At 37.3% G+C, this 27,731-nt stretch overlaps 1 protein-coding gene and 1 long non-coding RNA gene across 5 annotated transcripts in view; both read right to left on the bottom strand.

Annotated features, from left to right (window-relative positions):
• Window positions 1-278: 278 nt before the first annotated feature.
• LOC143144011 (uncharacterized) lies at window positions 279-763 on the bottom strand. The gene is made up of 3 exons (XR_012991322.1): window positions 642-763; window positions 467-570; window positions 279-379 (listed from the first exon to the last, which is right to left on the bottom strand). It is a non-coding gene; the product is annotated as an uncharacterized LOC143144011 (long non-coding RNA).
• A 7,348-nt stretch (window positions 764-8,111) lies between these two features.
• Window positions 8,112-27,731, bottom strand: part of Ssp3 (short spindle 3) — a 62,849-nt gene continuing 43,229 nt past the window's right edge. For 3 of the 4 annotated variants that reach the window (XM_076306000.1, XM_076305999.1, XM_076306001.1), the window contains 4 exons: window positions 25,991-26,423; window positions 24,204-24,395; window positions 17,962-18,135; window positions 8,112-16,677 (listed from right to left, as the gene is read on the bottom strand). In XM_076306000.1, coding sequence (XP_076162115.1) covers window positions 16,597-16,677; window positions 17,962-18,135; window positions 24,204-24,395; window positions 25,991-26,423 — 880 coding nt within the window. In that variant the 3' untranslated portion in view covers window positions 8,112-16,596. The remainder of the gene's footprint in view (window positions 16,678-17,961; window positions 18,136-24,203; window positions 24,396-25,990; window positions 26,424-27,731) is intronic. The other variant, XR_012991327.1, reaches the window with a different exon arrangement.

Raw genomic sequence — 27,731 nt, 5'->3', positions numbered from 1 at the left:
AAGCAAAGCGTCCATCCATCCATCGGGGTGGGCAAACACGCCACCCCCAAACCCCCCTTACAACAGTTCCGTAAAATCATCGTTTAGCTCCCAAAGCGTTTCTCCTTGTATTTTTGTCCTTCGCTGGAAGAGAGGGTCCTGTATTTTCGTTAAAGGTTTCTGCTCCGATGCAGCTCTGTTTTCGTGAGATTCACAGGTAAGAGCGAAGAGTGCTCCTGGAACGTGAGAACGATCGATACGTGATCTGAAATCAATTCTACCTTTACCTGTGCGTGTTACTTGTATTTAAAAAGAAATTGGTGATCGTAAAATCAATTATATTTGTTAGAGCGTTCCTTTCGGTTGATCAGTTCGGCGGTCTGTTTTCTCGTTTTCTTTTCTGCAACATTGTAGAAAAGTGTAGTTGTAGTTGGAAATTATCGAGTCTTCAAGTCCATGATTTGTATTCAAAGTTCTAGTCCCCTACCGCGATGAATCTTCCTTTTAGATCGTTTAGAGTTTGTTCGAAGTCACGAATTAGAGCTTTCGTTGATCAGAGCTGGGCGGTGTACGCGTATACGAGCCGGATGTCTGGAAAATAAAATATATCTCAACACTTCGAACAGGGTTAGTACCTTTGTACCTTGCAATTGAGCGTATACATTCGAGATCCTTCCTCGCAAGGAGTGTTTCACCTCTGGCCCGTCCGTTATCCATTCACCGATTTCATCTTTTTCCGGAACGGTGACGTTCGATATCAATCGCGACACAATAGCGAGCCAAGAGAAAATTACTGGAATACTCGGCGCCTGGGTTTCCCCGTTGGCCGAATCGAGCGCGAGATGGCCGGTGTCTCCGCGATTTGAAAATATTTCTCATCGTTGATCCACCGTTCGGTCTCTTCCTGCAATCTCTTATCCCGGCATTGACTCGTGAAATCACCGGCTCCCGCTGCGAACCGAGAGAAAGAGAGAATCGTTCTTATCTGGCCCCTGTTTGTCCCATTGAGCAACGTGTTCCATGGGTTCTGAATGAAAAAGAAAGCAAAAAAGGTGGGCAGCGGGAAGAGTCGGTACAAGGAGATCGAGGTGGAACCCACCGACGGGAAGGAGACAGAGAGATCCTGCTGACAGGGGCGCGACTCCTGATTGCTGTCGCATTGTGTATCGCCTCGTTCCGCAACGAGGACAACGCATTGTCGCGTCGGAGAACTGAATGCGTTAGGGAAGTCGGCTCCCGATGACGTGGGAGGAACCGAAACTGAGGGAGACGCATGACCGAGAAGGAGGCCGCGCAGGGGCCAAAAATTAAACCCCTGAGACAATAGGTCAAGCGTCCATAGAAACAGAAACACCAAACACGCCTACTGCTTTATGTACGTCGCGGGACAAACGAAACGCACCACCAATCGATCGCGGTCCTTGTTTCTGGACGTGCTACGAACGCTGATGCCGCGCTGAGGGGCCGCTGGATTCAATTCCGTACTCCAATGATGCAGATACGGGCATCGGTGAATTTTTAGATCTTTACCTGTGCGTTGCTTGTCTTTTTGGAATTTTTACATCTCTAGATCGTCCGTATCTTTTCATCGATCGTACCGCAGTTACGAAGAGGATTCAAGACGTACGCGTAGGCAGATGTCGCACCAAGGAGGCACTGGATGGGACACGGATACGAACATTTACGAATCTCGGGACTGTTCGTGGCTTTTCGTTAACTGTTGAGTGGTAATCGCAAAAGAACAAAGTGCCGAGTTCTGATCAGATGCAGAACGTGGAAGTTGATTGAATGTATTCGAACGCCTGGTTTTTAAGTTATTTTAGATACTCTAACACGGAAGTAACATCTTAAGTTGTGTCAGTTTGTGAATCGATACGTTGTTTCGTTGATTATTTTTATTATCTGTGTCTCGAATTATTGTGAGAAACGTTTCGTACGATCTACAATGTATGTAATCTTGTAAAAAAACTATTGGCTTAGAAATTAAATAGCCGATGATCTCTAGATACTTACCTTTTACTTTGTATCAATGTATTGTATATTATCGAGACCTAAATTTTTGTACCTGTGTAAAATGGATTCATTCTTGGTAGCCAGGATCAGAAAATTCTACAGTATCATTGAGAGAATTTCTAAACGTTACATTTCATTCTTGCAATTCTTTCAACACGAACTATTGGGTTGTCCGGAAAGTCGTTTCGTTTTCCAAAATGGAGAATATATAATTTAATAAAATGTTGATACAATCTAATAAAATTGTGTTTCATTTTCACGGAAAAAAAAAAAAAACGAAATGACTTTCCGAACGACCCAATAATACTTTCTCCCAATACGCGTCCGTGCACGCAATCGTTTATCTTCATCTGGAAACGTTTTATTCGGTGCGCATCGGACTTTATTTCAAGCATCAATCTCGAAATCAGTTGAGGTTTTACGAGCAATCTCTGGTCTAATGACAAAGTGGTCATTCGTGATAAACGGGGACAACCGGGCGGGCATCATAGAGAAAGCCACCGTCTTCTGGGGAATCGAATCACCGGCAGGGTCACTCAGCCCCGTCGTGGTAAACTTGTAAAACAATAAAAGCTTCCGGTGACCCAGCGAACCGGTACATCGAGTTAGCCAACTTGAACTTTTCACCGGAAACCACGGTACACCTGAAGCATGTAGAGTTAAGGATGATCAATCGTGGGGTCTTCCAGGTCTTGTTTGGTCGTCGAGGAAACCAGGATATGTGGTGTCTGCTTGAGACAAGTCTGTGAATGTTTTAAAATTCAAAAAGGTTTAAAGCTGTTCTCTTGTTGCGAGGATTAGATTACAGTGGCCAGTGAATTTCTGGACAAATTCCAAACTGACTGTAAAGACCGGCTTTATTAACCGTACTCTTTTTTAACGTGGTAAAACAACCTACTCCTATTTTTCACTTATCGAGGCCAAATCTATATTTTTTCAAACGACAAAACGAAAAAATTAGATTTTCAACAAAACCTTGTTAGTTGTGATTAGAAGTGAAGTAAAATACACATTGAAGTAAAATTTTATATCTAAGTTCATGTTACAGGTTTTGTTAAAGCTCGAATTATTGACACATTTTATATATATATAATTTTACATTTTCTGATGATGCTAATTATTCGATCAAATAAAACTTTATATTGACGTCAATAACAATTATGTTCCAGAAATTTGATTATTTTATTTTACACCTGCTATATTTTATGTTTATAACAAAATTACACACTGACTTACATTACCTGTTGCCAAAGATAACGATGATTCCCATTTTGATATTAAAATATGTCGACTATCTAATAAACACATTAAAATGGAAACCTGAATGCAGAATCGTTTATCTTCACTACATTGAATAGCAATATCTTCTCTTTCGTTGAAGGTAGGCACAAATGGTAAAGGATAAAGTTAAACGGTCCAATAAATATTACAAACTAAAACTATATCAAAGACGTACACGTTAACCTCAATTCCAATTGTTCCAATTAACCAAAATGTAGACCGATGAAATTAATTTTACCCTGTCGTTAATTTATTACGTTATAATCTTCGTTCGGTTCGAGGCATCGTCGTCCATTTATCGAAAGTCGCGTGAAACAATAACTTGGTTCCGAAGCGGAATATTTACGAGCCTGGCGCTTTATACAGTGTATCGCCGGCAGATCGAAATAAAACGGCAGGCATAATGAAAGTAATGCTGTCGCTGGACAACGAAAGAAATAAACCTGAGAGCCGAAGTACGCCGGGGGTGCAGAGGCAGACGTTCTCACGATTATACGATGCAACCCTTTGCTGCGTGAACACGCCGCTCCGCTCGTCGCGAGACGAGGGCATGCGTGCAGGCCCGCTATATCCATTACGCTTATTACAACCCCGACCGCCGCCACTATCCTTTAACCATCCGTTCCCTCGTACCGCCACCCACCCTTTTACGTGGATGAACATCGATCGACACCCGACCTGGAACAGTCCGGCCGTCAGGTAACCAAATTGCCCCCATTCTCGGGGATTCTCTCTTCAGGAACGAGCTGTCGGCCGCTCCTCGTTCGGCCTCGATTTTTCTTTCTATGGAATGTTCCTTGATCGACCGGTGCCTCAACGAGCGATACTTTCTTCTCTTTGTTTTTCCTTCGGTATATGATTAATAATTAATAATAGTAATGATAATAATGACAACGATTAACACGTCAACCTATGTTTTAGGACATCTTCGTAAAGGTTGAAACGTTTGTCTTTGCGTTATCACGTTGATCATTTGAACCAAGTTACTTACTTCGAGAGTTTAAATAAAATATTTGTGCTATACACAATTCATGATAATTACCAAATAGAACGAATATTTATCTACAATGAGTCCTCGATTTAGCTTTCGATTTAGATCGACCGATGCCTCAAGGAACGGTACTTTCTTCTCTTTGTTTTTCCTTCGGTATATGATTAATAATTAATAATAGTAATGATAATAATGACAACGATTAACACGATTGAAACGTTTGTCCTTGCGTTATCACGTTGATAATTTGAACCAAGTTACTTACTTTGAGAGTTTGAATAAAATATTTGTGCTTTACACAATCTATGATAATTACCAAATAGAACGAATATTTATCTACAGTGAGTCCTCGATTTAGCTTTCGATTTAGATCGACCGATGCCTCAAGGAACGATACTTTCTTCTCTTTGTTTTTCCTTCGGTATACGATTAATAATTAATAATAGTAATGATAATAATGACAACGATTAACACGTCAATCTATGTTTTAGGACTTCTTCGTAAAGGTTGAAACGTTTGTCTTTGCGTTATCACGTTGATAACTTGAACCAAGTTATTTACTTCGAGAGTTTACATAAAATATTTGTGCTTTACACAATCCATGATAATTACCAAATAGAACGAATATTTGTCTACAGTGAGTCCTCGATTTAGCTTTCCCACGTGAATCAAATACCGCGCAAATGGAATTGTGGAGAGACATGGTTATTGCGAAAAGAAAGGTCACTTTCGGGTTAAGAAAATCATGATGGTACCGTGAGTAATGGAAGTGCGAACAGAGTCGATTAATGTTTGTTTAGGCTGTACGAGGATTACCCAAAACGTCTAACCCGATACGAATCGTGATTCCTTCGACGGAAACGATGTTTCTTCTCGTTTTTTTTTTTTTTGGTAAAAATGAAACACGATTTTTTTAGACTGTATAAACGTTTGCTTAAATCATATATTCTCCATTTTGGAAAATGACTTTCAGAAGAACCCGATAGATTTGGCGTACAGTTCGAGTCTCGAGAGTCGATTAAAGTTAAACAATTTATTACACCTTTTTTTCGTAATTCTAGGCAAGAATACCCCCTTAACGAGGACGCACGATGACCTTACTCTGGGTCATCGAAACAGCCTACCCGCGAACACAGATTTCCAAACCAAAAACCAAGAACCGTAACGCTTGTACCAGGAGGGACTCGTTTATAATCAAATACCACGATTACGACGGAAAGAAAGCCGGTCGTCGAATGAATTTATTTACAATAAATCGTTACTGGTTCGAGTCCGTTCGAATTGGTCCGTACCCTCTTTAACGCGTCCCGTTTCTCGTTCTGGTTCAATCGTCGGAATAATACCGGTGTCCAATCGACGGACCACTCTCCGCGTCTCCAGCTCCACGGAAGGCTCCTTTGGCAGCAACAAAAGCAGCAACGCGAAGAAACCACGTCGTTCGTGTGCACGTGGCCGTTCCGTAGGCTATAGCGCGCGCGAAACGCGACTCCACAATTCACAGGGTAAAAGCAACCGCGCGTGATATATTGTACGGTTCCGCTAAGTGGAAGCCGGCAAACTCTTCCCGCGAGAGACATAGGCGTCGAAGGAAGTGAGAGAACACTCGGGGTTAGGAAAGAGGTGGGGGAAGGGGAAGTGGAACGGGAAGGGGAGGGAGAAAGGGTGCGGGGGAGGTTACTCGGACGAGCAGCTGTATTAAGTGCGCCTATAGATTACGGCCGGGGAAAAAGTGGTGGAGGCCACGGCGCGCTAAAACGCTTCGGAAAAAAGATTACCCTATGCACTCCATACGTCATCCGCGCGCCAGGCCATTCGAGTGCACACGCGTGAACGGTGTGTTTCTACGGTGTCGAGTGCGACGCCGTTTTTTCACTGGTCCAAACGACCAGAGGGGGAAGAAAGGAGGAGACGCCGGCGCCTTCGATCGACACGAAGATGCCCAGCGTCGTTCTTCCCCCTACTACTTCCCCCCCAACCCCCCTATTTTGGTCGTTTTGGTCGATTCGAATATTTTATTGTGAACGTTTTCAACTCCAAGATTTATCGTGAACGTTTACAAGTCCAAGATTTGAGTCTTCTGTACATGTAATAAGATCTGGAAAAAGAGTTTCATGAGTTTTTGTCCGACGGTTCTTCTTTTCTTTATAATAATATTAAACTACGAAATGGTTAATGTGTTACGTATACATTTTATTATGAACGTTTTTAAATCTAAGATTTCAGTTATCTTCTGTACATGTAATAAGATCTGGAAAAAGAATTTCATGAGTTTTTGTCCGACGGTTCTTCTTTTCTTTATAATAATATTAAACTACGAAATGGTTAATGTGTTACGGATACACAAATGTCCAAACGCATTGAAGGGTTAACGGAAAGTATTAATTAAGAGGACAGATGCAAAAGACGAAAAGGAACTTTGATTTTCCACTTATGGATGGATGTTTGAGCGCGTACGTCGAGAATTTTCGAAAGAGGAATACGTTTCGAGGTTATCGATATTCCTTTTCGTGCGAGAACATACGTTAGTTTCTCTCGCGTACCGTAACGAATGTTAAAATGCACTTTATCGTGTTTTTCCGTTGGTACCGTAACAAAATCTGACAATGCATCGCAATCCGTAATTGACCGTTCTCGATGATGCATCGCCACGGGGGGAAGTTATTTCCGAGCATTTGTTAACGTGAATGGTAACACGACACACTGTTATAATTTTCTCTTAGATATCGATCGTTTTTTGGAACTCAAAATCGTGGCCTTAACATTCGTTGCAAAATATAAGAAATAGAGAAACATAGAAATCGAGTTCGATTCGAGTCATCGTGAGTAAAATTACAAATTAAGATTTTCCGTATATGACTCCAGAAGTGTGTTTTTCTTTTTTAAAGAAAACAGTAAGAAAAACCGAAGTAATTTTCTATTCTGAGACTGTAAATTTCAATCCGTAATTGACCGTTTTCGATGATGCATCACTACGGGGGGAAGTTATTTCCGAGCATTTGTTAACGTAAATGGTAACAGGACACACTGTTATAATTTTCTCTTAGGTTTCGATTCGAGTCATCGTGAGTAAAATTACAAATTAAGATTTTCCGTATATGGCTCCAGAAGTGTTTTTTTTTTTTTTTAAGAAAACGGTAAGAAATACCGAAGTAATTTTCTATTCTCAGACTGTAAATTTCAAATAAAGCCAGCAATTACAAGAGCAACAATCGGGGGCGTCGCCGAGACCCATGGGCGAAATTTGCATTTTAAATAAATTCTCCGATGTCGCTAGAGACACGCCTACGAACGCTTTCGATCGCGAGTCGCGTCCAACTCTCGCTGTTTCGTCTTATCGGGTCGTCGGCTCGGTTTCATCCCGCTTAATGGCAAAACAAGACGACTTCCACGGAGTTTTCTAGTCGACTGGCGTGCTCGCTGACTGACAGCATAGCATTACGCTTTGACAGTTCGATCGAAATCGAATGATATGTCATGTGGAAAACCGGGTGCATATTAATGACACTGCATGCACCGTAAAATGTATATCGACTGCTTATTGTAGCCTATTTAGACAGTGAGATTCGATGCAACGTACGCAACTCGATATCGCGGAAATTCATAGTAGTTTCTCAGGGTAGTTTTGCAAAAACGTGTGGTAAGATGACAGTCGAGTTTTCGAATTTGAAACAATCGTTGGAAAAACTTCTCTAACGCAAATAATAAAATGTATTTTAATTTACGATGCAACCGTGAACTCTATTCGTCGAAAGCAAAGTCATCGAGTGAATATTTCTTTCATTTTTGGCATCGAGTATCTGTTTCAAGAGGAAGACGAGGAAGAGGAGTCGTAGAATAAATGACAAAATCGTTTCATCGAAGTTTATTGATTTCAGCTTCGATTCGTTACTACTTCTGGCGAAACGTACAAAGCGTATGATGCTCGATTATTATTTGTTCGATCCATTGGTGGATTAATCGAGATTTTTAGAATGAACAAGGCAAAAATACGATCGTGGAAAAGTAATTACAAACTTTCGATCGACGAAACTTTCGAATACGTGCTCGGTGGATACACCGTTGTGCTGTATTTTATATACGCAAAACCTGTCCGACATTTTTTCGTCGAAGCATCAAAGCACGGAATTTACAGATATTGAACCGCTTACGAGAGCGTTACACCGAACAATTGAGCCATGTTATCTAAAATATAAATGGATCGTAATGGTTTCGATTGGAGTAATTTTACCTTAAATGTTAATATTTAGCAATGATAAAATATTTTTTTTCACTAATACGCCACGCGACAGCTATGCTTGTAATATTAACCAAGACGAATAAATGCGATAAAATACATACGATAAAAAATAGTGAGTATTTAGCTACTTCCTCATTTTTCGAATACTTAACGTTGTTTGAGTTAAAAGTTTTCGTTTAGCATTCAAATTTACAAATGTAAAAGAAAATTTGCATACAAATCTAGGAATTAGAATACTTTGTAAATTCGCTAACTATACTAACTCAATAGTTGAGATAGATTTTAAACTTTTGATAAATTTAACGATAGAAGACACTCACTCTGTTCTAAAATCGATAGTCCTAATCGAATGAGAATCGATATACACGTCGAAGAAAGTTTTTAGCGTAATAGTTGAAACAATTCACAGAAATGTATGAATAATCTTTTTCATTCCCTTATTTATTTGTGTAACTTGCTCAATTAAGTAGTTCTACGACAAAATTACATTGTTTAGGTTACTTTAATCCAGATGTACAACAAAATGTTTTATAAAGTGGATCGGCCACGTAAAAATAATAAATACTTCATTAATATCCTGATACGAAACAAAAAAAGAAATTAGAATTTTATTAATGGCAAACAAAAGCCAATATTTGGCACTGCATATTTATTTGGTATTTTAATATGATTCTCAATTGATTATCGACAAATAAATAAATTTTAGAAAATTGCGATACCCTGGCCTCACTATTTTCAATCGCAAATAACATCATTATTCAAGCCCGAACAAATCGGCGCTTAAAAAGTCGACCTACCACTAACTTTTCAAGCTTTACAATTTATTGTGTGAATATTTATTGTTTCTACATCGGACTGGTGTAAAACTTTTGTCGTTCCATAATACAAACTTTAAATATTTTACATTTTTATAGATAACTGAAATAATAAAATTTTTGAATGTAAAAAATTCAAACGCAACTTATTTTCCGTCAGTGTGGCTCGATATAATACATTCAATAAAGAAATAATTAATATAAAACAACTTGTTAAGCGTGTTCGCATATTCATTTCTGAGCATAAATTCTTTCGACCTGGGCATTGACGAACGACAAGAAGTTTACAGAATAATTACGTTAATGTTAACCTACGCGATTATTGATCGATTTTCTTTGATACGCCGTTAAATATTTCCTAAATATAAGTGTATGTGTATAATACTTGAATATTAATTGCATTGGCAGGACATTGCACGAGCGCGATTGCTGCAGCCACTAAAACCTGTACCTTGTAAGTACACTTACATTTGTCTTTCTCATTTAAATAAATAACCGTACATTGTACCACAATGAACTCATATCGTCTGAGAATAAATATCTATTGGAGTAACATTTCTTTTCTATAATTCGATAAATACTTTGTAAGAACGCTTTCAGCGTCACAATGGATTTTTAGCGACACATTTATGTTTGGGAATCCCCAATATCAATTTTATGACTAATGCTGTACCGTGTAAAATTACGATTGTACAATTTTGTACAAAATTGTTTCATAAACTTTGTTACATAGAGCATTTGTACGTCGTATAAAAGGAAGATTCGTAAGGATAACTTGAACATTTTAATACGATTCTAACTAAATTTGAACATTTGTTCTAATAATCTGAACAACTTTGAATGAAACAATTTTCATTGCAAAGGTGTCAGAAATTACCGAAACGTGTGCAGTATTTTCAGATTAATTAAAACAGAATCGAGTACACTCATTTTCAGTTATACGAGGAAGGTAACGGTTTTGATTCAGAAATCGACATTTTTATTTGCACTGCTCGACGAAAAGTGTAAACAGAATATACAGAGATAGAGCAACAGCGATTTTTATCGCAAGCTGGATATAATTCACCGATGAAAATTTATTAGTTTTTTACTTTTCTTTATAACTTCACGAGACACAATATCAATGAATGACATCGATAAAGTTACCTCGATAAAAATAAATCCAAACGAAACTACATTTGGACTATTTGCTAACGAATCCTATGTGGATTTATTTTCATTGGATAAATATCGTCAATCTAATATTCCAATAACAAATATACATTGTTACTTTTATTTGTGAATGAAAATTCATAATTTGCCAGCGTCCGTCGTCCTTTTCATCGCATTAATGCGATACGTATATTATTTTCAAAATTGCTTCCAGTAAAATATGATTCAAAAAGCCGAATCTTCGTAAAAGTGAGCAAATTTATTACCGAATCTACTTGATACGCACACTTATCGTTTTAAAAATGGTTTAAAATTTTCTCTTCTATATGACTCGATATATTATCTCCAACGACGAAGTGTAAAAAAATATTTATGCCTATTTAATGAATCAATGACGAGGTTAGTGAAACACTATTAACTTTCAAAAGTTTTCACGTAATTACAGATATTGTCGTTTTAATCGCATCGTTTCAAATTAATACGTAATGAAGACATTATTGTTAATATTATCATTATCATTCTCACTTCTATTACTACTTTAAATCTTTAAACATTCGTCAAGGATTGTTCTAAACAAGTAGGCGTATAATTTCAAGAAAACTGAAAAATATTGTTTTCCAGCCACGTAAACTTATTTCTGAAATAATACTTATTCGTAGTTTTTTAATGTTTTAAAATGGACGCTACTAAATAACAAAGAAAACGTCAGTATTATTAGTGACGAAACGAAACGAGAAGAGAATTTTGAAATAAATCCTTTTCCGTTTTAGTTACAAAAAACGTACACAAAAATGCACACATAATGCGAGACTAAACAAACGAATTTAGTGTGTCGTGGAAATGGTGTCGCTGAATGCGTTGCTACATATTCAAATTAAAGTATACTTGAAATTTCTTAGCAAATAAACCTTTATTAATCCCTCTCGATTAAATACTTATACGCAATTTTTGCGTGTACACGAGAAAACAAAACATATATAGTTGCCATTAAATAATATGATAACAAAGAACGCTTCGCGCAAACGTTCGTCAACTGAAAACAAATTCTACAAATTTTATAAATTAATTGCTCAGAATTAGTTATTCCGATATGATGAAAGATTATACCAACTTATGTATAGAAATTTGCTAAACGCGTTTCACTAAAAATTCGTACAATCGAAAGCATTTAGCAACTACGGAAAGCTTGGAACTCACTATTGCGAATCCTCTTCCCGGAAACATCCTGAATGATCGTTCTAAACGAGGCGCAGTCGCATAAGGAAAATAAATGTGCGCATTCGACACGGATGTTTTTGCGTATTTGCGCTGTACAGTGCATCAATATTCAAGAAGATTACTTTCGAAATTGAACACGCGCAATTAGTACAATCTTGTCATTGTTTGAATATTTACGTTTTTGACACTGTGTCTTGCAATTTTCACCAATCTTATTCGTATTCGATCAATATTTTTCTTCGACCTTTTTCCCTTGTAGCATCAATTTTACTTATGTTTGAACATAGCACATTTCACGTAAAAAAAGAAAAAGAAAGAAAAAGAAAAAAATTCATACCGTTTTGGTACAATTTACGTGATTCTACACGCACGCACACGTCACACACACACACACATACACGCATATACACGGAGAGACAGACACACAGAATAGTACAACTCTAATTCTAACAACGTTTAAAAGGCCCGTTCAAAAGACACGTTTTTGTTGGCACGCGTGAAAACGAGAGAAACGAGTACATTCAGGAACGTTTAAATGTACTGTCAAGAGTAGAAGAGATCTGCCCTAGTGGGAGTGTCTTACTGGTCAGAATTCTGACCGTACCTGCGGAATGCTGTTATCTTAGTAAAAAATTAATTAAAACTTCTTCTCGCTAAAGACGGGATCTTGAAAGATCCGTCTGAATTAGGCGTGCCTTTTCTGTCGGGTCCAATGCATTACAATATTTGACACACTCTTTGCCATGTTTGCGACTAAACGAGATGTGTAAAGAGAGTTAATGGAGTGTCTGTCGATAAACCGACTTGAGAGTTTATTTAAAATATGTAAATATAATTGGAAAAGGAAGCAACACTGTTACATATGTTCTTATCTCTGTTGAATACTCTCGTTATGGATTATATACATTTGGAGCTTTGTGTACGTGTGTGTGAGTAAATCTATCTTGTGTATATAAATACGTTTGGTATGTGTGCGAGCAATAGCGTGAGTGTTCCGATTCAGTCGCGTTCTTCGGGTAATTGCAGTTATTCCTGTTCCATGGAAAAGGCTCACCCCTATGGTGCACATACGATACGGTTGCATCTGGAATTATGGCAGGTCCGATTCATTGAGGAGACATCCTGTCAAAAACGCGAAAGTACATAACTTCAGATGCAATCTTCTTGCACTGCATATGCACCTACATTGGCTCTCGTTAAATTCTAATTATCAAAAAAATTGATCCGCATCGATACAAATGTACAAATGTTATCAGCGAAGAAAGAATTGAACACTACTGTAAATCGACTCTGTTGCGACGGGTATACGAAATATACTTTCGACGGTGTAGTAATATTTATGTGCACCTAACTTGCGTATTAGAAAGAAATTCCCCCGCTAATAGAGTTCGTGCATTTGTAGTAATGTGAATAAGTTTTCTCGAAGTCATTGTACATAGAGACGTCATTGAATCTGAGCCGAGAAGCATTCTCCTTACGTCACGGTACTCTTCGGTGCAGAACACTCGTACTTCTATCTATACACAACTACTAAGCATATTCTCTCTCACTTTACGATGCTCCGTGAGACAGATCTCTTCAGCTCCAAATAGTACTAATGATCTAAAGTATAAAATACACCGTCGATCGGAATTGATTCAAAAATATACAAATCCGTTTCAAGTTTGATATTTTTCAGATTTTCAACCGAAATACAGCGATATTTCCACGGTTATTATTAGAAAATCAGCGATAGTGTATGGGAAAAAAAAGAGGTCAAAAATTTTGTTCTCTAATATGCAACACTTAATACTTGTTCTATTAAAAATAACTGAGAGGTTCCAACGTAAGTAAAAAGTTGTCATTTTTGTGTTATTTGCCTTCAACGGATGAGTACGTAATATTTTTTAAATATGCACGATTGATTTATTTTTTAAAGAAATTTGAACTAAAATATATAGGATGTTTCTCAGTGACTGATGCAACCGAAAAAGAATCGAAAACGTTGAATAAAATATTTTGTAAGAGGCTTAAACTTTAAGAAAACCGATGTTTTAGTTAGTCCTGATGTCGTTAACATTCTTTTTCCAATGTTTATCAATTCAGACACGAATAGGAAGATTATTGAGTTACACACGATATCTCAAGTCTCTTTAACCAAGTTATACACAAGAAAATTTTTTCCCACTTTTTACATCTATTTATTTTGCATATAGTTTTGCATCACTCTCAGCAAAACATATTCTATACGAATTTTACACTACGGAAGAAAATAAGTCGAATATGCGTGAATTTTAAACGACAAACTGAAATATAAATCGAACGATAAGTTCTAGTAGAAATATTTAGTCACGTATTTAATGCTAAAATATGAATATTTAAAGCAAAATGTTAAACTATAGAATGTCTTGTAAATTAAAACGGACTTGTTCAGTTTTGAATATTTTGCTCAATTACGAACAATTTACGCACGAAAATAGTAAAACGGGACAGTTCTGTTGCCTTATAACAGATGGTCCCCATTTGTAAGGGTGCTAAATTTCAATTATGTTTATCAAATAACTGACAATTTCAACGACAGTTTTTGAAACTCGTATGAAAATTGTTTTCTTACGTGCGTCCACCACAAGATTGAAAGGGAACCGAAGAGTTTTTGTACAGAAATAAATAAATTTTTCAATTGCACTTATCGCAAGAATATTGTCGATGAACTAAATGAACTCTACAAATGTTAAATTCCTTTTTTCTTTCCAGATAGTTCATGTGAATTATTCAAGCTCAAATCTCACTGAGAAGTACACAATTCAATCGTGTCACTCCCCTCTTTATTATAGCTTATAGAAATACAAATTAAATCAATTTATATAAATTACTTCACAAACATAAATTTTATTCATCAAAATCGAACTTGGACACTAGACACTAAAAATAGAAATATAACACATAAACGTCCTGTTTCATTTTTGTAAATTTTATGATGTAAAAGTATTTTGTTTCTACTTACTTTATTTTTCACATTTTCGATATCGCGTAATTTTTTTACCATACAGATTGAATCGTAATTCCCGGTCAAGACGAATATTGAGATTAGAAAGAATTATTTCTCGGTGATTGGAAAAAAAACATTGTTTTTAAAAAATGAAAGTCTGCCTCGTCCATTAATTTTGAATTCGTGGAGCGCAGCAATTCGTCACAGAAAAAAATATATTGTCGTATTTTCTACACGAATAAAAAAATACTTTTCAAGGTCTACATAGTTATCCAAGTACCATACCATGTACTAAGAACTTAGAATATTTACTAAACATTTGTTCCCCATAGAAATGCCGTTAACGGTACAAACTTGTAGCTATCATCATTTAAATATCAATACATCAAACTTGATTACGAACACTAAGCTCAGAAATATAAAAAAAAAACAAAAATAAATCAAACTATTACAGATAATCGTATTTAAGATTCCTATTTATATTGCTATTAAACAAAATAACATTGCATAAAAGTAAATGTAAAGTTACTTTTGGATAGTAAAAATAAATGTCAGAGTGTTTGTAGTACTCAACAAAATCATTATAAGGTTTAGTTCGAATACAAAAAACGTTTAAAAGAATCTTGTGTGGAAAGCATCGGATGAAACTCGTTCAACACTGAGGTGCTAACTCTAGTATATCGTCTTGATTTTCCAGTTAATATGCCGACGACTGTAGCAAAGGCTACATGTTTCAAAATTTCTCTGCTTTTAAATAAATTTGTATTCATTCAACATTTTTTTCTCTTTAAGACAAACGAATTCAAAGTGAAAGTTTCGAACGAATAGTGAACATATCCATTCGAATTTCATCCATTCAAAAAAGGAACAAAATTGTACAGTATTGCCTCGCTAACTGGTTATGAATTAAATCCCATCCAGATAGAAAAGGTAAGGTCTAGTAATGATTCTCTACTAGAAATTTACTTTATCCTGTTTCATGCCGAGGTCAAAACTGTCACACTTGGGATGTATGTGTATGCATGGGAGTTAGGCGGTCCTATTCTGTCGAATCTCACTTGTCAGAAATTCGAATGCTGTCTTTGCAACTTCTGTGATTAACTTCGATAACTACATTTGCTGGTTCTTGAAATTAACTACTAAAGCGAGTATACACAGATACATTGTCACCGAGCGTAGTCCATCATCGAGGCACGGACAAAGTCAAGAACTCATGCTTGTATAGTACGACGAGAATAGTCGGATATACCGATAGTGAACGAGATAAAAGAACACTGGTGGGAATGAGACCGTTTCATTTATCGAGGGAAAAATTCAATCATTCAGGGAGGTAATACTGTAAGCAATTGTATCAGACCGTTAATGTTTTGTTATTATTGGGTGCAAATGATATATATTCGTATAATCGTTGATTGTTGAACTCAAACGAAAATAAACAGTGTTAAATACTTATTTATACGTAGTCCTGTATGCACTATCGACGGGGTAATGATAGTAGCGATAATTTATAAACAATCAATTAATAACCGTTAGCAGTACCTCCATCTCCAACGGGAAGTACATCGGCAGACTTTTTCTGCATCCTTCACTTTCTGCAAAAAACCCTTCGATTGATTGTCATCGGTGAAGATTAAACGCGGTAAAAATTTTGCTAATGTTGATCACGAATCTGGTTCAATGTCTCGAAACTATTTGCCAGATTTAAAGGTGTATTCGATACACGTAACGACCGTCGAGTACCAGCCCCGAGGCGCGATAGTACAATAACTTTTCAACTAACGATGGACGTACCTAACAACAATTTTCTCCCGTATGCTCCCCGACTCTTCAAACGGAATATAAGTAATGGTCCAACGTTTTAACAACGTCCACGAAACTCATGGCGTGTAACGAAGAAATTCGCAGAAACTCAAGTGGAGTAACCGAACTCTGGCTGGAACGCTTAAGGACCAACCGGGTCCTTCAATAAACGAACCAAAGGATTCAGCTTACCGTCGTCCGAATCTCTGTACTCCTCCAATAACTGTAAAACAGAACATTGTTTATTTTTATTACAAATACTATACGCACATGTCGATTGAATTTTTCAAGTGACAATGATTGTTTGAACACGACGAAGACAACGATGGCTGAATTTAATAGATAGCTCTGAGAATCTGTGCCAGATTTTTGTATTTTTGAATGTCTTTATACAGTAGAATGAAAGTATTACTCTTCAGAAACGAGGAATTTCCTTTTCTTTTCTCACAAATGAAAATTGAAGAAGGACACTTAATCGTTAGGCTAGTGGAGAGGACTCAAAAACTTTCTTTCAGCTGCTTAGTCATAGATTTCTATTCAGCAAGTCTTTCCAGTTGAGGATCATTATGTTCACGAAAGGTTTCAGAATGCACGATTAATACTACACTTCTCTTTGAACGAAGTAGGAGAAAAACATTCAAAAGACGGGTACGAAGAATTATTAAAACGGACAATAATTCCTTGGTGGAATTTGTCCTGGGGGAAATAGTTTTCGTGTATCTAGAGGCATTTGTCTATTAAAAATATATTTAACATACTTCGTGAGCAATATATGAAGAATTAAGGACACATGTATCTTTGTAATTATTTTTTACATATATTCAAGCACGGTATATGCTCCGATTTCTGAAATAGCACCACGCCAAGATTATGGAATTTAAAAAAGAATTGTACAGATAGAGAAATACGAATGAAAATATAAATCGTGTAGAAGTTCGGAAATTTAGCAAGCATTTATAATACCTAGCGCCAAAAACTGCAACATTTCCCTTTCTTATAATGAAAAACTAATCGTCGTAACAATTAAAGACTTTAGAAATGTAGAAGTGAATGTAACTATTAATTTTAATGGATAATAAAGCACTATTTAATATGCAACGTGTTCGCGTTAAATTTGACCAGCATTGTTTTTGCAAACCGTAGTGATTATTTGAAAAAACTTAAAGAGGAAAAAGTTTTAATATCTTTTATACGCAGTATGATACTAATTTTTTGTGTGTGCAATATTTTTCGATAAACGAAAGTGATTTACAAATTTTTGAATGGAACGTGATATATCTTTCTGTATCACGTATTGTATTTTGAGAGAATTTGTTCATGCTATTCCTAATTTTATACAACTGATTTGACGCATGGCTCACATACGTATGATCTCGATTTTTCGAGTACAAAGTACGAAAAAATATTATCCTATCTTTTGGGAGTATTTTCTTTTAAATTGTCTCTTCGATTGTACTGAGAAGTACACCGCAGTTTGTATAAATCACGCGTGAGATGATTTACTTACCTGATAAGACATTTCACAAGACAGAATTGCTGTTGCTTCTGGATTTCGATGCGTGGCCGCCAAAAGCGTTGGGAAAATGTACGATGTTAATCCTGGAGCACCGTAAAACGGAAATGGCAAAGTACACAATTGCTGAAGTACGCTTGGACCAGCCCCAGCCGATTGGAGTATCAGCTGAAACAGAATTCATTTCGTTTTCGACAAATCGCCAGTTAGTTTTCTCTCGTAAACTTTTATCTTAAGATAAACAGTGTAAACTTTCCTCGATACTGTTCAACTATTTTCATAACTTTAAAGTCCCAGCATCGTATGGACACGGTGAAGTAATTGAATTCTTACACTTTTATCAAACGTACTTATGAGTATTCAAATGCTTTTCAACGGTAGCATAAATAATCTAGAGAATAAAATTCATAGAAATGGTGTTTCTCCTTCAAAGCGATATTAAAGAAATGGAATCGATAAATCGAAGATCACAAGTTTAACTTTGAATATTATATTTACCTCTGACAAGAGCTAATATTTGTTACATATTGTTAAACAGCATTATATTCTTACAGTCTCAAAATGATTATCCATGTAAACTTTCATCCGAAACAGTACAAGAATCTTCAATAGAGAATGTGTAATATCTTTTCATGAAGTACCACGTAATTTATACCAAGTAATTAAACTCTCGAGTAATTTTAAAGTAAAATTTTGGGTTCTTATTTATTTTTTCTTTTACTAATCAATCAGCTGCAACGTTAAATATTTTATATACCTAAATAGCATTCTACTCTTACAGTCTCAAAATGATTATTCATGTAAACTTTCATCCGAAAGAGTACAAGAATCTTCAATAGAGAAATGTGTAATATCGTTTCAGGAAGTACCACATAATTTATACCAAGTAATTAAACTCTCGAGTAATTTCAAAGTAAAATTTTGGGTACTCATTTATTCTTTCTTCTATCAATCAATCAGCTGCAACGTAAAATATTTTATATACCTAAATTCTTTCGAAGAAAATTCTCAACGAACGAGTAGTGCATCGTAACATTTGCTTTCCATTGCAAAACACCCATATGAAGGAACTAGAATGTAAGTTCACGGTTGTTTGGAAACGAAGACGGTTAATTACAAGAGGCTACGCATACGTGCAGTCATTAGTTTCCTTAAATATCGTGGGAAACGGGACAACTATGACACAGGTGTAAGAAACTAGTGAGTTTCTCGGATAAGAAAACGTCCTGGGACATCTGCGGTTCAACAAGTGTTCTCAAACAGACCCGTACACCTGTAGTAACGTCTCGTGCAGGAAGTACCCACATTATGCACTTTTATTCCCTATTCTTCTCCTGTATTGTTTTCCTATTAGCGATGGGAACAGTACCGAGTCAATGCAATCAATATGGATAATCACGAATAAATGGTTTTACACGAGTGTTACAGTATATTTTAGCTATCTTGAACTTTGTAGTGTTCAATTAGTCTTTACGAAATTATTTTTGTCACGAATGTAATTATAAATACAACTTCTCGATTCGAAGGAGGCGGTACATTCTTATCTCGTATCTCGAAAAGGGAAACAGGAATGAAAAAAGAGCCCATAAGCAGTACAATTAGGCTACGGATAGACACAAACCTACGTCAAAGACTAACACGAAAGCGATCATCGCGGGTCGTGTTCTACCGATTGAGTCTAATCTCAACTGAGCGTTCTTTCTCAATATACTTCAGCATAGATCGAGCATGCTTCGAGAATTTCTGAAGACCCGATATCTCGAAAAAAATGGGATTCGATAGTCGCGCTGAATGAAAAGACGTCGCGACGCTCTGGAAGGCGCCAAACCGTCGAACATGTTCACGTACGAACCTCGGTGACTATCTCATAGAACGCTAGAAAGAAATGTTTAGGACAATCTTTTCTTTTTATATATTTACTTTAAAGGATGTAACTCAAATTGTCTTCACTTTGACATATGTTCTTAGGGATACTATCTTGAATAACCTCTGAAAAGTTTTAGGTATTTCTCTATGTAACATAAAATATTATTAATTGTTAAAAATGTAAGAATCTTCAAACGAATATCTTAGCTTTACTTATATGTATGTGTCTGTAACAAAATATGTACATTGGTTATGGTTAATTAAATTACTCCTTATTAACTGCTCACACTGTATTATTTGTTAATTATAATATATTTTTATGTATTATGTTGCTAAATATATTTGTTCTGCTCTCTGTCACTAGTCCATTCTTAACGATTACCAGGTATATTATTTGAATAACAGTATTATCTGCATTTTGTTTTCCAAATATTGTTTGTCCAAGTATTTGTTAAACAATGCTTTTGTTAATATCTCTGTCGTTTTTATTAATATTCCGCTGTTCAATATTCTAAGCACCGTTCATAGCAGAAAGCTGAAATAACTTTTTTCGAAACGAAGTAATTTGTTTTCGTAAGAATGTTACCGAATTATATCGACGAGAAATTTAACGACGAATATTTACTTACAATTTTAGTAGCGATTTCCATGTTAAAATAAATATTTGAAGTAATTTTCAAACTAGATGCACATGTATGCACGTGTCTGTCTCATTGAAGAGACAGTTGAAACGAATTGCATCTATGAGAAAACTTTGCTAAGGAATCAACAGAGAACCTGAAAATCGCGCTTCAATTTCCAGTGTTTCATTAAATACACCTCGAATCGTTTCTCACAGTTACTCGAGGCTGTGTTAATCGTTTTCTCGCCAAAACTCCTCAGGAATATCCTCGCAGCCTGTGCAATTTATTTCTGCCTATTTCAGTAGCTCCAGTCGCTGCATTGCCAAGCTTACGAACATACGACAAACACGCGCATGTAACTTTCAAGACTATTTGGTAGACTTTTGTTTGGCTATAATTATTCAAACGATAACGAAGTTTAACGTTACTCTGGACAAGTGGCGTCTTGATGCTCTTTGAATTAGCAATTTATTTTCATAAAATGAGCTCGATTTCTAGTATTTGTGTTTCATAAATATATTGGGGAGCAAAGTTCACTCGAAATGCATTTCTTGTTATTTAGGACGTCTACGTTGAAACCTGTTACTATTGGTTTTCAAATATTACGTAAAAATTAGGAATAACTCCGAATTACAGCATAGTAATACTGTACATATTCAAGGATTATTATTTACAATAATTCTTCATTAAATTGGTCTTTGAAATATCGTTGAATATCGTTAATATAGAGTATATTTTTAAAACAGAATTTAAAAAAAGTGTCTTTACATTTCATTAGATTTCAAAATATGAAAATAATTGCATTCTATAAAAAGTAGCAATATGTTCCCAATTCGTTTTGAAATTTGAATATTGTTGGTCAAATTATTTATTTTCGTATCTATATTAGAAAAATATGTAAACCTCACCGAAAAGTTACGTTTCTAAAACAAAAATTATTTTTCTGTAATTGTATTCATTAAATCCCTGTCATCCATTTCAAACTTTGCATTTCTACCGATCTTTTTCTGCAAAATATATCTATTAAGGTCACTAAACGCTATTATTAATTATCAAGTCATTTCATAAATAATGTGACGGTCAATTAGATGTGTCGATTGCAAGTTCGCATCATTGCAAAAGGTGGTACTTACGAATAATTAAAATTAAAATAAATTTGAATCGTTATCACCACAATTATTTCAATAATATCGTGAAAAGTTCCCAGCAAACCTTATCGGTGCATTTCTTCTTTCAAGAAATTGGTAAAAATTACATCTTTTAAGTTCCTCGGAAGAAGAAATGCATTAACAAGGCTTACTTGGACCTTTCATGATATTTCGAATAATACCGCTATTCGTTTTTAATTCTCCTTTGATGTGCAGTTCTTTTTTCTCAGACTGAAATCTTCTGACTAATATCAAACTTTCATAAATACAATACTAATAGAAAATAGATACATCACATGTATTAATAATTTTTTAAACGCCATTTTGTGGTAATGTGTGATATCATTTCTGTATTTGTCGACATTGTATCTATGCACATTTATCGAATCACTGATAAACCCAACCTTTCTTTTGTTACACCGATAAATACGTTTATCTCACTCCTTAAAGAAATAGTGGAAGTTTATCTTTTGGAGCATTGACTCTTTATGTCACGATTGATTTCAGCTGCTTAAAAATGATGACCTTTCAATTTTTGAAAATCCTCCCCCCCCCCCCCCCCATATCCAATCACTGTATATTGTTACCATACAGAAAAGTTGCACCGATGCCCCACTTCAGTTCCCTTATTCCTCAGACCTCAATCCTTGTGAATTCTTTTTATTCAACAGGATTGACAATTATTTTAAAAATTGTTATTTTCATATAATAGAAAACATTTAAAAGACGACAACCGACTAAATGGACGCTTCAAAGGATGAAGATCTCCAAGACTGCTTCCAAAAAAGGGAAAAACATCTTCGAAGCGTTATATCGCTTTCCAAAGCGATGTACTCTAAATGCGATTCCTTTGATTCTTAAAAAAATGTAACACGGATAAACTTCCATAAATGCAGTATTATTAGTTTTAAAAGGAGGCCACGTAGAGTAGACTCTCGATAAATAAATAGCCGCTTTTTCCCTCTGGAAAAGGTATCGAATCATCTCCGCCACTGTTTATGTTCTTTGGCTCGAGTGACAAGTGGGGCTTGTCACGCGTATCGGTAAACAACCATTGAAATAAAGAAGAAATGACCGTATTCGAACTATTGCGATTGCGCGTAGTTGAAAGTTCAACGGGAACAATAATTCGTGCAACGTGTAAATGAAAACGGTCCGGATACGAGCTAATTCGGCTTCGTTCTTATCGAGAGTACCTCACCTATCGTCGATAATACACTTGGAAAGGTACGATGATAAATACAAAAGTTGTTGGTTTATATTAGTATTGTCGCACCGATATGCACGCGGCATAGCGAACGACGCTTGTAATACGAGCCCGTGTCCTCGCTCTCGGTGTATCTCGTTCACTCTTCGCGTCCTGTGATTCGCACGTGGCTGTATCTCCAACCCGAGATACAAAGGGTCTGGTTTCGTGCAAGGGTTATCACTGCAATACTTAAAGCAGGACTAAGTAAACTTTGGATCAGAGAGGGCAGTGTTCGCTAAGAAAAATGATCGATCGAGCGAACGATCACGGAGATTACGAAAAAGGCTCGAGGTGTTGTCCAACATGAACGTTGACGATTTGTCGAGGAAATTCCTGATCGAGAACAGTAGATATTCGCGATTCAGGAGCTGCCTTGGTCAGTACAAGACCGACGTTAACTTCAAACAAACCGTTTATCAATCCCTGAAACGAGTCGGTCGGTTGATCACACCCAGTAGATACATTTGAGTGAAATGCGCCGCGCAACACGCAACGAAGAAGGAAGAAGCTGTTAGACACAACACACTCAGCGGACCTCCCATCAATATACGGCCGAATGCAGTTAAGATATATTTACTCGGTTCCATTCCATACGTCAGCCGTGTGCACGCACACGATGTCTGCGAGAGGAGGGTGCATCAATCCAGCGCGTGCATCGGGATGTGTAGCGCTGAGTGCACCGGCGACATCGCACATTCGTCTTTCGTCGCCTTTTTTAAGGAGGCCCGCTGTCCCGAAAGTGCATCCGATACAGGCTCGGGGAAACTGGTGGAAAAACGCTTTTAACCTTTAACTGTCGGCTGATTCTGGGCGGTGAATTATGGAGGGTGGAGAGCAGGCCTGTTACACGATTTATGTGTGTTACGAGCGTTGCTCCGGTGAGGAAATGAGGAAGGACAAAATCAGGAATTGATTTTCGGTACATACTTACCGAGTGACTCGAGGGATTATTTTGATAGGTTTCCCGGGCTTATTTGAAATGTAGTTAAAGCTGAGAGATAACATCGAGATTCGGTTAAGTATTCGAGACGAATCGAAGATGAATCCTCGAGGAAGGAACGGACTTGTTCATTGGTTGTTGTGTAATGTATCGCAATGCTGTTTGGAAACTGAGATCGATGCCCTTTTTTTTTATCGGGTCATTAGATCCCCACGTGACGCAATACTTTTAACGGTAGAATCATACGAGATTGTAACGACGTTGATTTTAACCATCAAACCGACAACTAAACATTTTCTCTGGTCTCGATCGAATCATAATTCGAGTACACGTTCAGAGTGTTCTCGACTCGTATTTTGGCTATGTCGGTTACACACTTAGAATTAGAAACGTTTGAAAGTTGCGCTTGCCTGATTCTCCGGGTTGTTAACTGCAAAATATCCCAAAACCTGGAATAGTTCCGACAGAATGTAAGTACCACTAGTGTTCTGCGCGGATCCAATTTCCGGCTTGTGCGATATTGGATCCCGTGATAATCGGGTTATCACATGACTAGCTATCAGTCGCCATTGCAAGCTGGTACCTTCTACTCCTAAGAGATTCTGAAATCAGAAGATTTTAATTTTAACGAAGTACAATGCATAGAAAAATATTTAGATCGCAAACATTATCGAAAATGGTAAGCTCGCTCTGTAAGCTCGTAAGTTGTCCCGTACGTAACATTTGTATAGCAAACTTTCCTCTGCAATAACACTTCCTTTGTAATCAAATTTTTTAATCCGTAATACTCGAACAATTCAGTATCTTAAAGATCGACTGTCAAATATATTTATCCGATACTTCTATCGAACATTTTATCCCAAACTTTTATTTACTTACTTTCATTATTAAAAGCTCATATATATATATATATATATATTCGTGTAACAAAAATTTCTATCTATCCAATGCTTCGATTCAAAGTTTCGATTTACTTCCTTGGATACAAATTTTCGATTGCACAATTAACTGCTTTGTTCCAAAAAAAAGAATAATTTTCGAACCATTCAAATTCAATTGGAAAATACTTTTGTTCTGACTTTTCTTCCTACTAATTTATAGACTTTCATAAATTAAAATGCAAAGTAAAAATTAAGAAAAATGAACCTTTCGGATGGACGAGGGTTCTCGGAGCAATGGTTAAACTCTATTCCATTTAAATAACGTGTAATTAATTTAAAATAAAAACTACATGTTTTATCAAAGCTACGTATGATAAATAAATACAAATAACCTGGAATTTAATGTATTTGTAAAATCTCAGCACGGATCAAAATCAACCCGTTCTCCTGGTCTCGTGGTCCAGCACCTACGGGTTAAAGACAAGAAGAGACAGATTCCTGCGTAGATTGAAGAGCAATTTCATTTCAAGCTGACTGCTTGGTCAGTAAGTCAAAGAGAATAGATAATAAACGTTGGGTTTTGGGCAAACGACGGCTGCCGGGATCGCAAGGATAATCGGGGCACCGTCCCATGAGACCCAGCGGGCTCTCTTGCGGGACACAGGACGGCCCTTATAGTTTTTATGGTTGGGGGCGCGAGGTTTCGATTCAATTCGTGGTCTGATCATTGCAGACTTCACGGGAGGGCTTTCAATCTTGACAGGCAAACCCCTAGGGCACACGATATCTCTATTGCACTTTCCACGGTGCTGGACCTAATGAGGAGAACCACCGATGGTTGTTCCAACGAAGAATATTTACCAAGTGACCGACATCGACTCTTATAAACTTTCACTAGTTTCTAGAACGGTCAAAAATAAGGGAAACGAGTGTCTTTTTAGCTGTCGTCGTTTAAATCGAATGGATTAAACCAACCTCCAAAGATGCAGTCCTTTAATATTACATTTTTTAAATGTATTCTCTCGAAGTTTATGTTTAGAGTGAATTTTAGTCGATAATTGTAACTTCGATATTGATTAAATACGTAAAATATATTATTACGATATATGAATGTTGTAAGCGGATACTTTTGCGAATAACTGTACATTTTAAATACAATGTTTAACCAGATTTATGATTTCTGAAGAGGACGTGAACGAGTAGCTCGAAAACCTCTATATTTGTAATCTTCTCGATCTCTTGTGACAAATTTTCGTCGATCTGTGCAACGAGAACCCGTTCTGTAGATTCATTAAAAATGTCACTCGCGAACTCACTTGTAATTTCTGAAGATTTAATCCCGCGATCGACTTAAGTAGCCTGAGACATCGAACGATCAAGAACCTCGTAGACTGAGACATCGTGGTCTGATTAGGAGTGGGTGACGATCCTTTCTGATTCTGTGGGGTAAGTGCAACTGCAGCGTAAAGTGCACCAATTGCACCGGCAGCTTCGGTCGACGATAGAATCGATAAAAGATGAGATTCAACACTGGTCTGTTCTATGCTGTTGTTATTGTTGTTGTTCTCGTAAACGTTGCCGGCTTCTTGGTCGGTCGACTTCTTTAGATGGGAACAGATGCGGAAGAGGAGATCGTACGAGGATATCAAAAGTGGCGATTCGTGATCTTGATCTACGAAGAAGTCGGTCTCGATCAGAGCGCGACTGTGACGAGACACTCGATCCACCAGTCCACCTGCGACTAAATATCTGCAACAGAAATGTCGTCGACATTAATGAAAGAACGATATCGGCTCTCAATTAATATTATCGTCGGAACAGTATATTTGTGTCGCGTACTCGATGTTTTCCATCTTTCAAATTTCGATTCTTCGAACAGAGCTGTAAAGATTGAAATAAATGAAAATCAAAGGATTTCGACCGAGGAAGATGTAAACAAATATGAAATTATATAGTCCTGTTGCTAATAGGAGCAGTACACGTTACAACGCATCGTACGATTGGTCAATTGCTACGTTACGAATTGCAAACGACAGTCGTATCGATTCGTCGTACGATAAACCGTACAACAATTCTAGATACGTTACATCCTTGAAACAGTTGCATAAAAAAAACAAAAAAAAAAACAAAAAGTAACACGTACGACCTCGATAAGAACTTCTTCGCGAGCTTTCCCGAATCCCTTTTATCCCGTGCCTAGACCCCATGTCCCACGTTTCTATGCAAGTTCCGACAAACAGCTTTGAAACAATGCTCGCCAACTGTCACCTACGGTCGGCACTTATCAGTCTGCTCGAATTTCCTCGCGATACGCGTTGTTTCATAGTAACGCGAGCGTCAATTGCTCGTCAATTTCGCGCGTCCCTCGATCGAACAAAGACTTGACTTACGGATACGGCCGTCCGTGTCGTGTCTCGTCCACGACAGCGAAGTGTGCATATGGGTACCGATAGATTTGGCGCTCCATAAAATGGCAGGGGAACGCTACGGCCAAAAGAGAGAGAGAAGAGAGAAGAGAAAAAAAAAAAAAACAATGTATTGCTTACAGGACAGCATGTGCGACGGCGTAACACGAGAGGATTATAACATCAGTGGGTAATTCTGCGCGCACAGGCTAGGGAGAAGAGGCTAGGGAACAAGCGTCGGCGCATGCGATGCTCATTCTATCGGGTTGTTGTATATGTTTTTCTTCTCTCCCGCGACATTCTTCCCACCCTTCCTTTCACTGTCCTCCCTCCCCGAAACGACCGGGCTGTCGAGGGTGCGCGCCTGTCAGTGCGTATTATCGCCACCCCTTCCCACCGAAACACTGACATGGCCACGCTTGCCTGCCACCGATGAGTATTGGAATATGGAGTAGTTCGGCGGAGGGCCAACTGTCTCCTCTAATCATAACTAGTTGGAAGCTAATCCAACGCCACGGAACTTTGACGCGTGCACTCGCGCCGGCTATCGTCGTCCGCGAGAACAGGACGACGAGGATTCTTTTTTCAACGAGCTAACCCTTACGGGGGACGATAACGGGACCCCCGCAACACGCGACGCTCTCTCGCTACC

Source organism: Ptiloglossa arizonensis, chromosome 3 (assembly GCF_051014685.1).
Source record: "Ptiloglossa arizonensis isolate GNS036 chromosome 3, iyPtiAriz1_principal, whole genome shotgun sequence".
Taxonomy (NCBI): Eukaryota; Metazoa; Arthropoda; class Insecta; order Hymenoptera; family Colletidae; genus Ptiloglossa; species Ptiloglossa arizonensis.
Note: the sequence above shows the minus strand (reverse complement) of the source record. Positions and strands in the feature narration are given on the sequence as shown.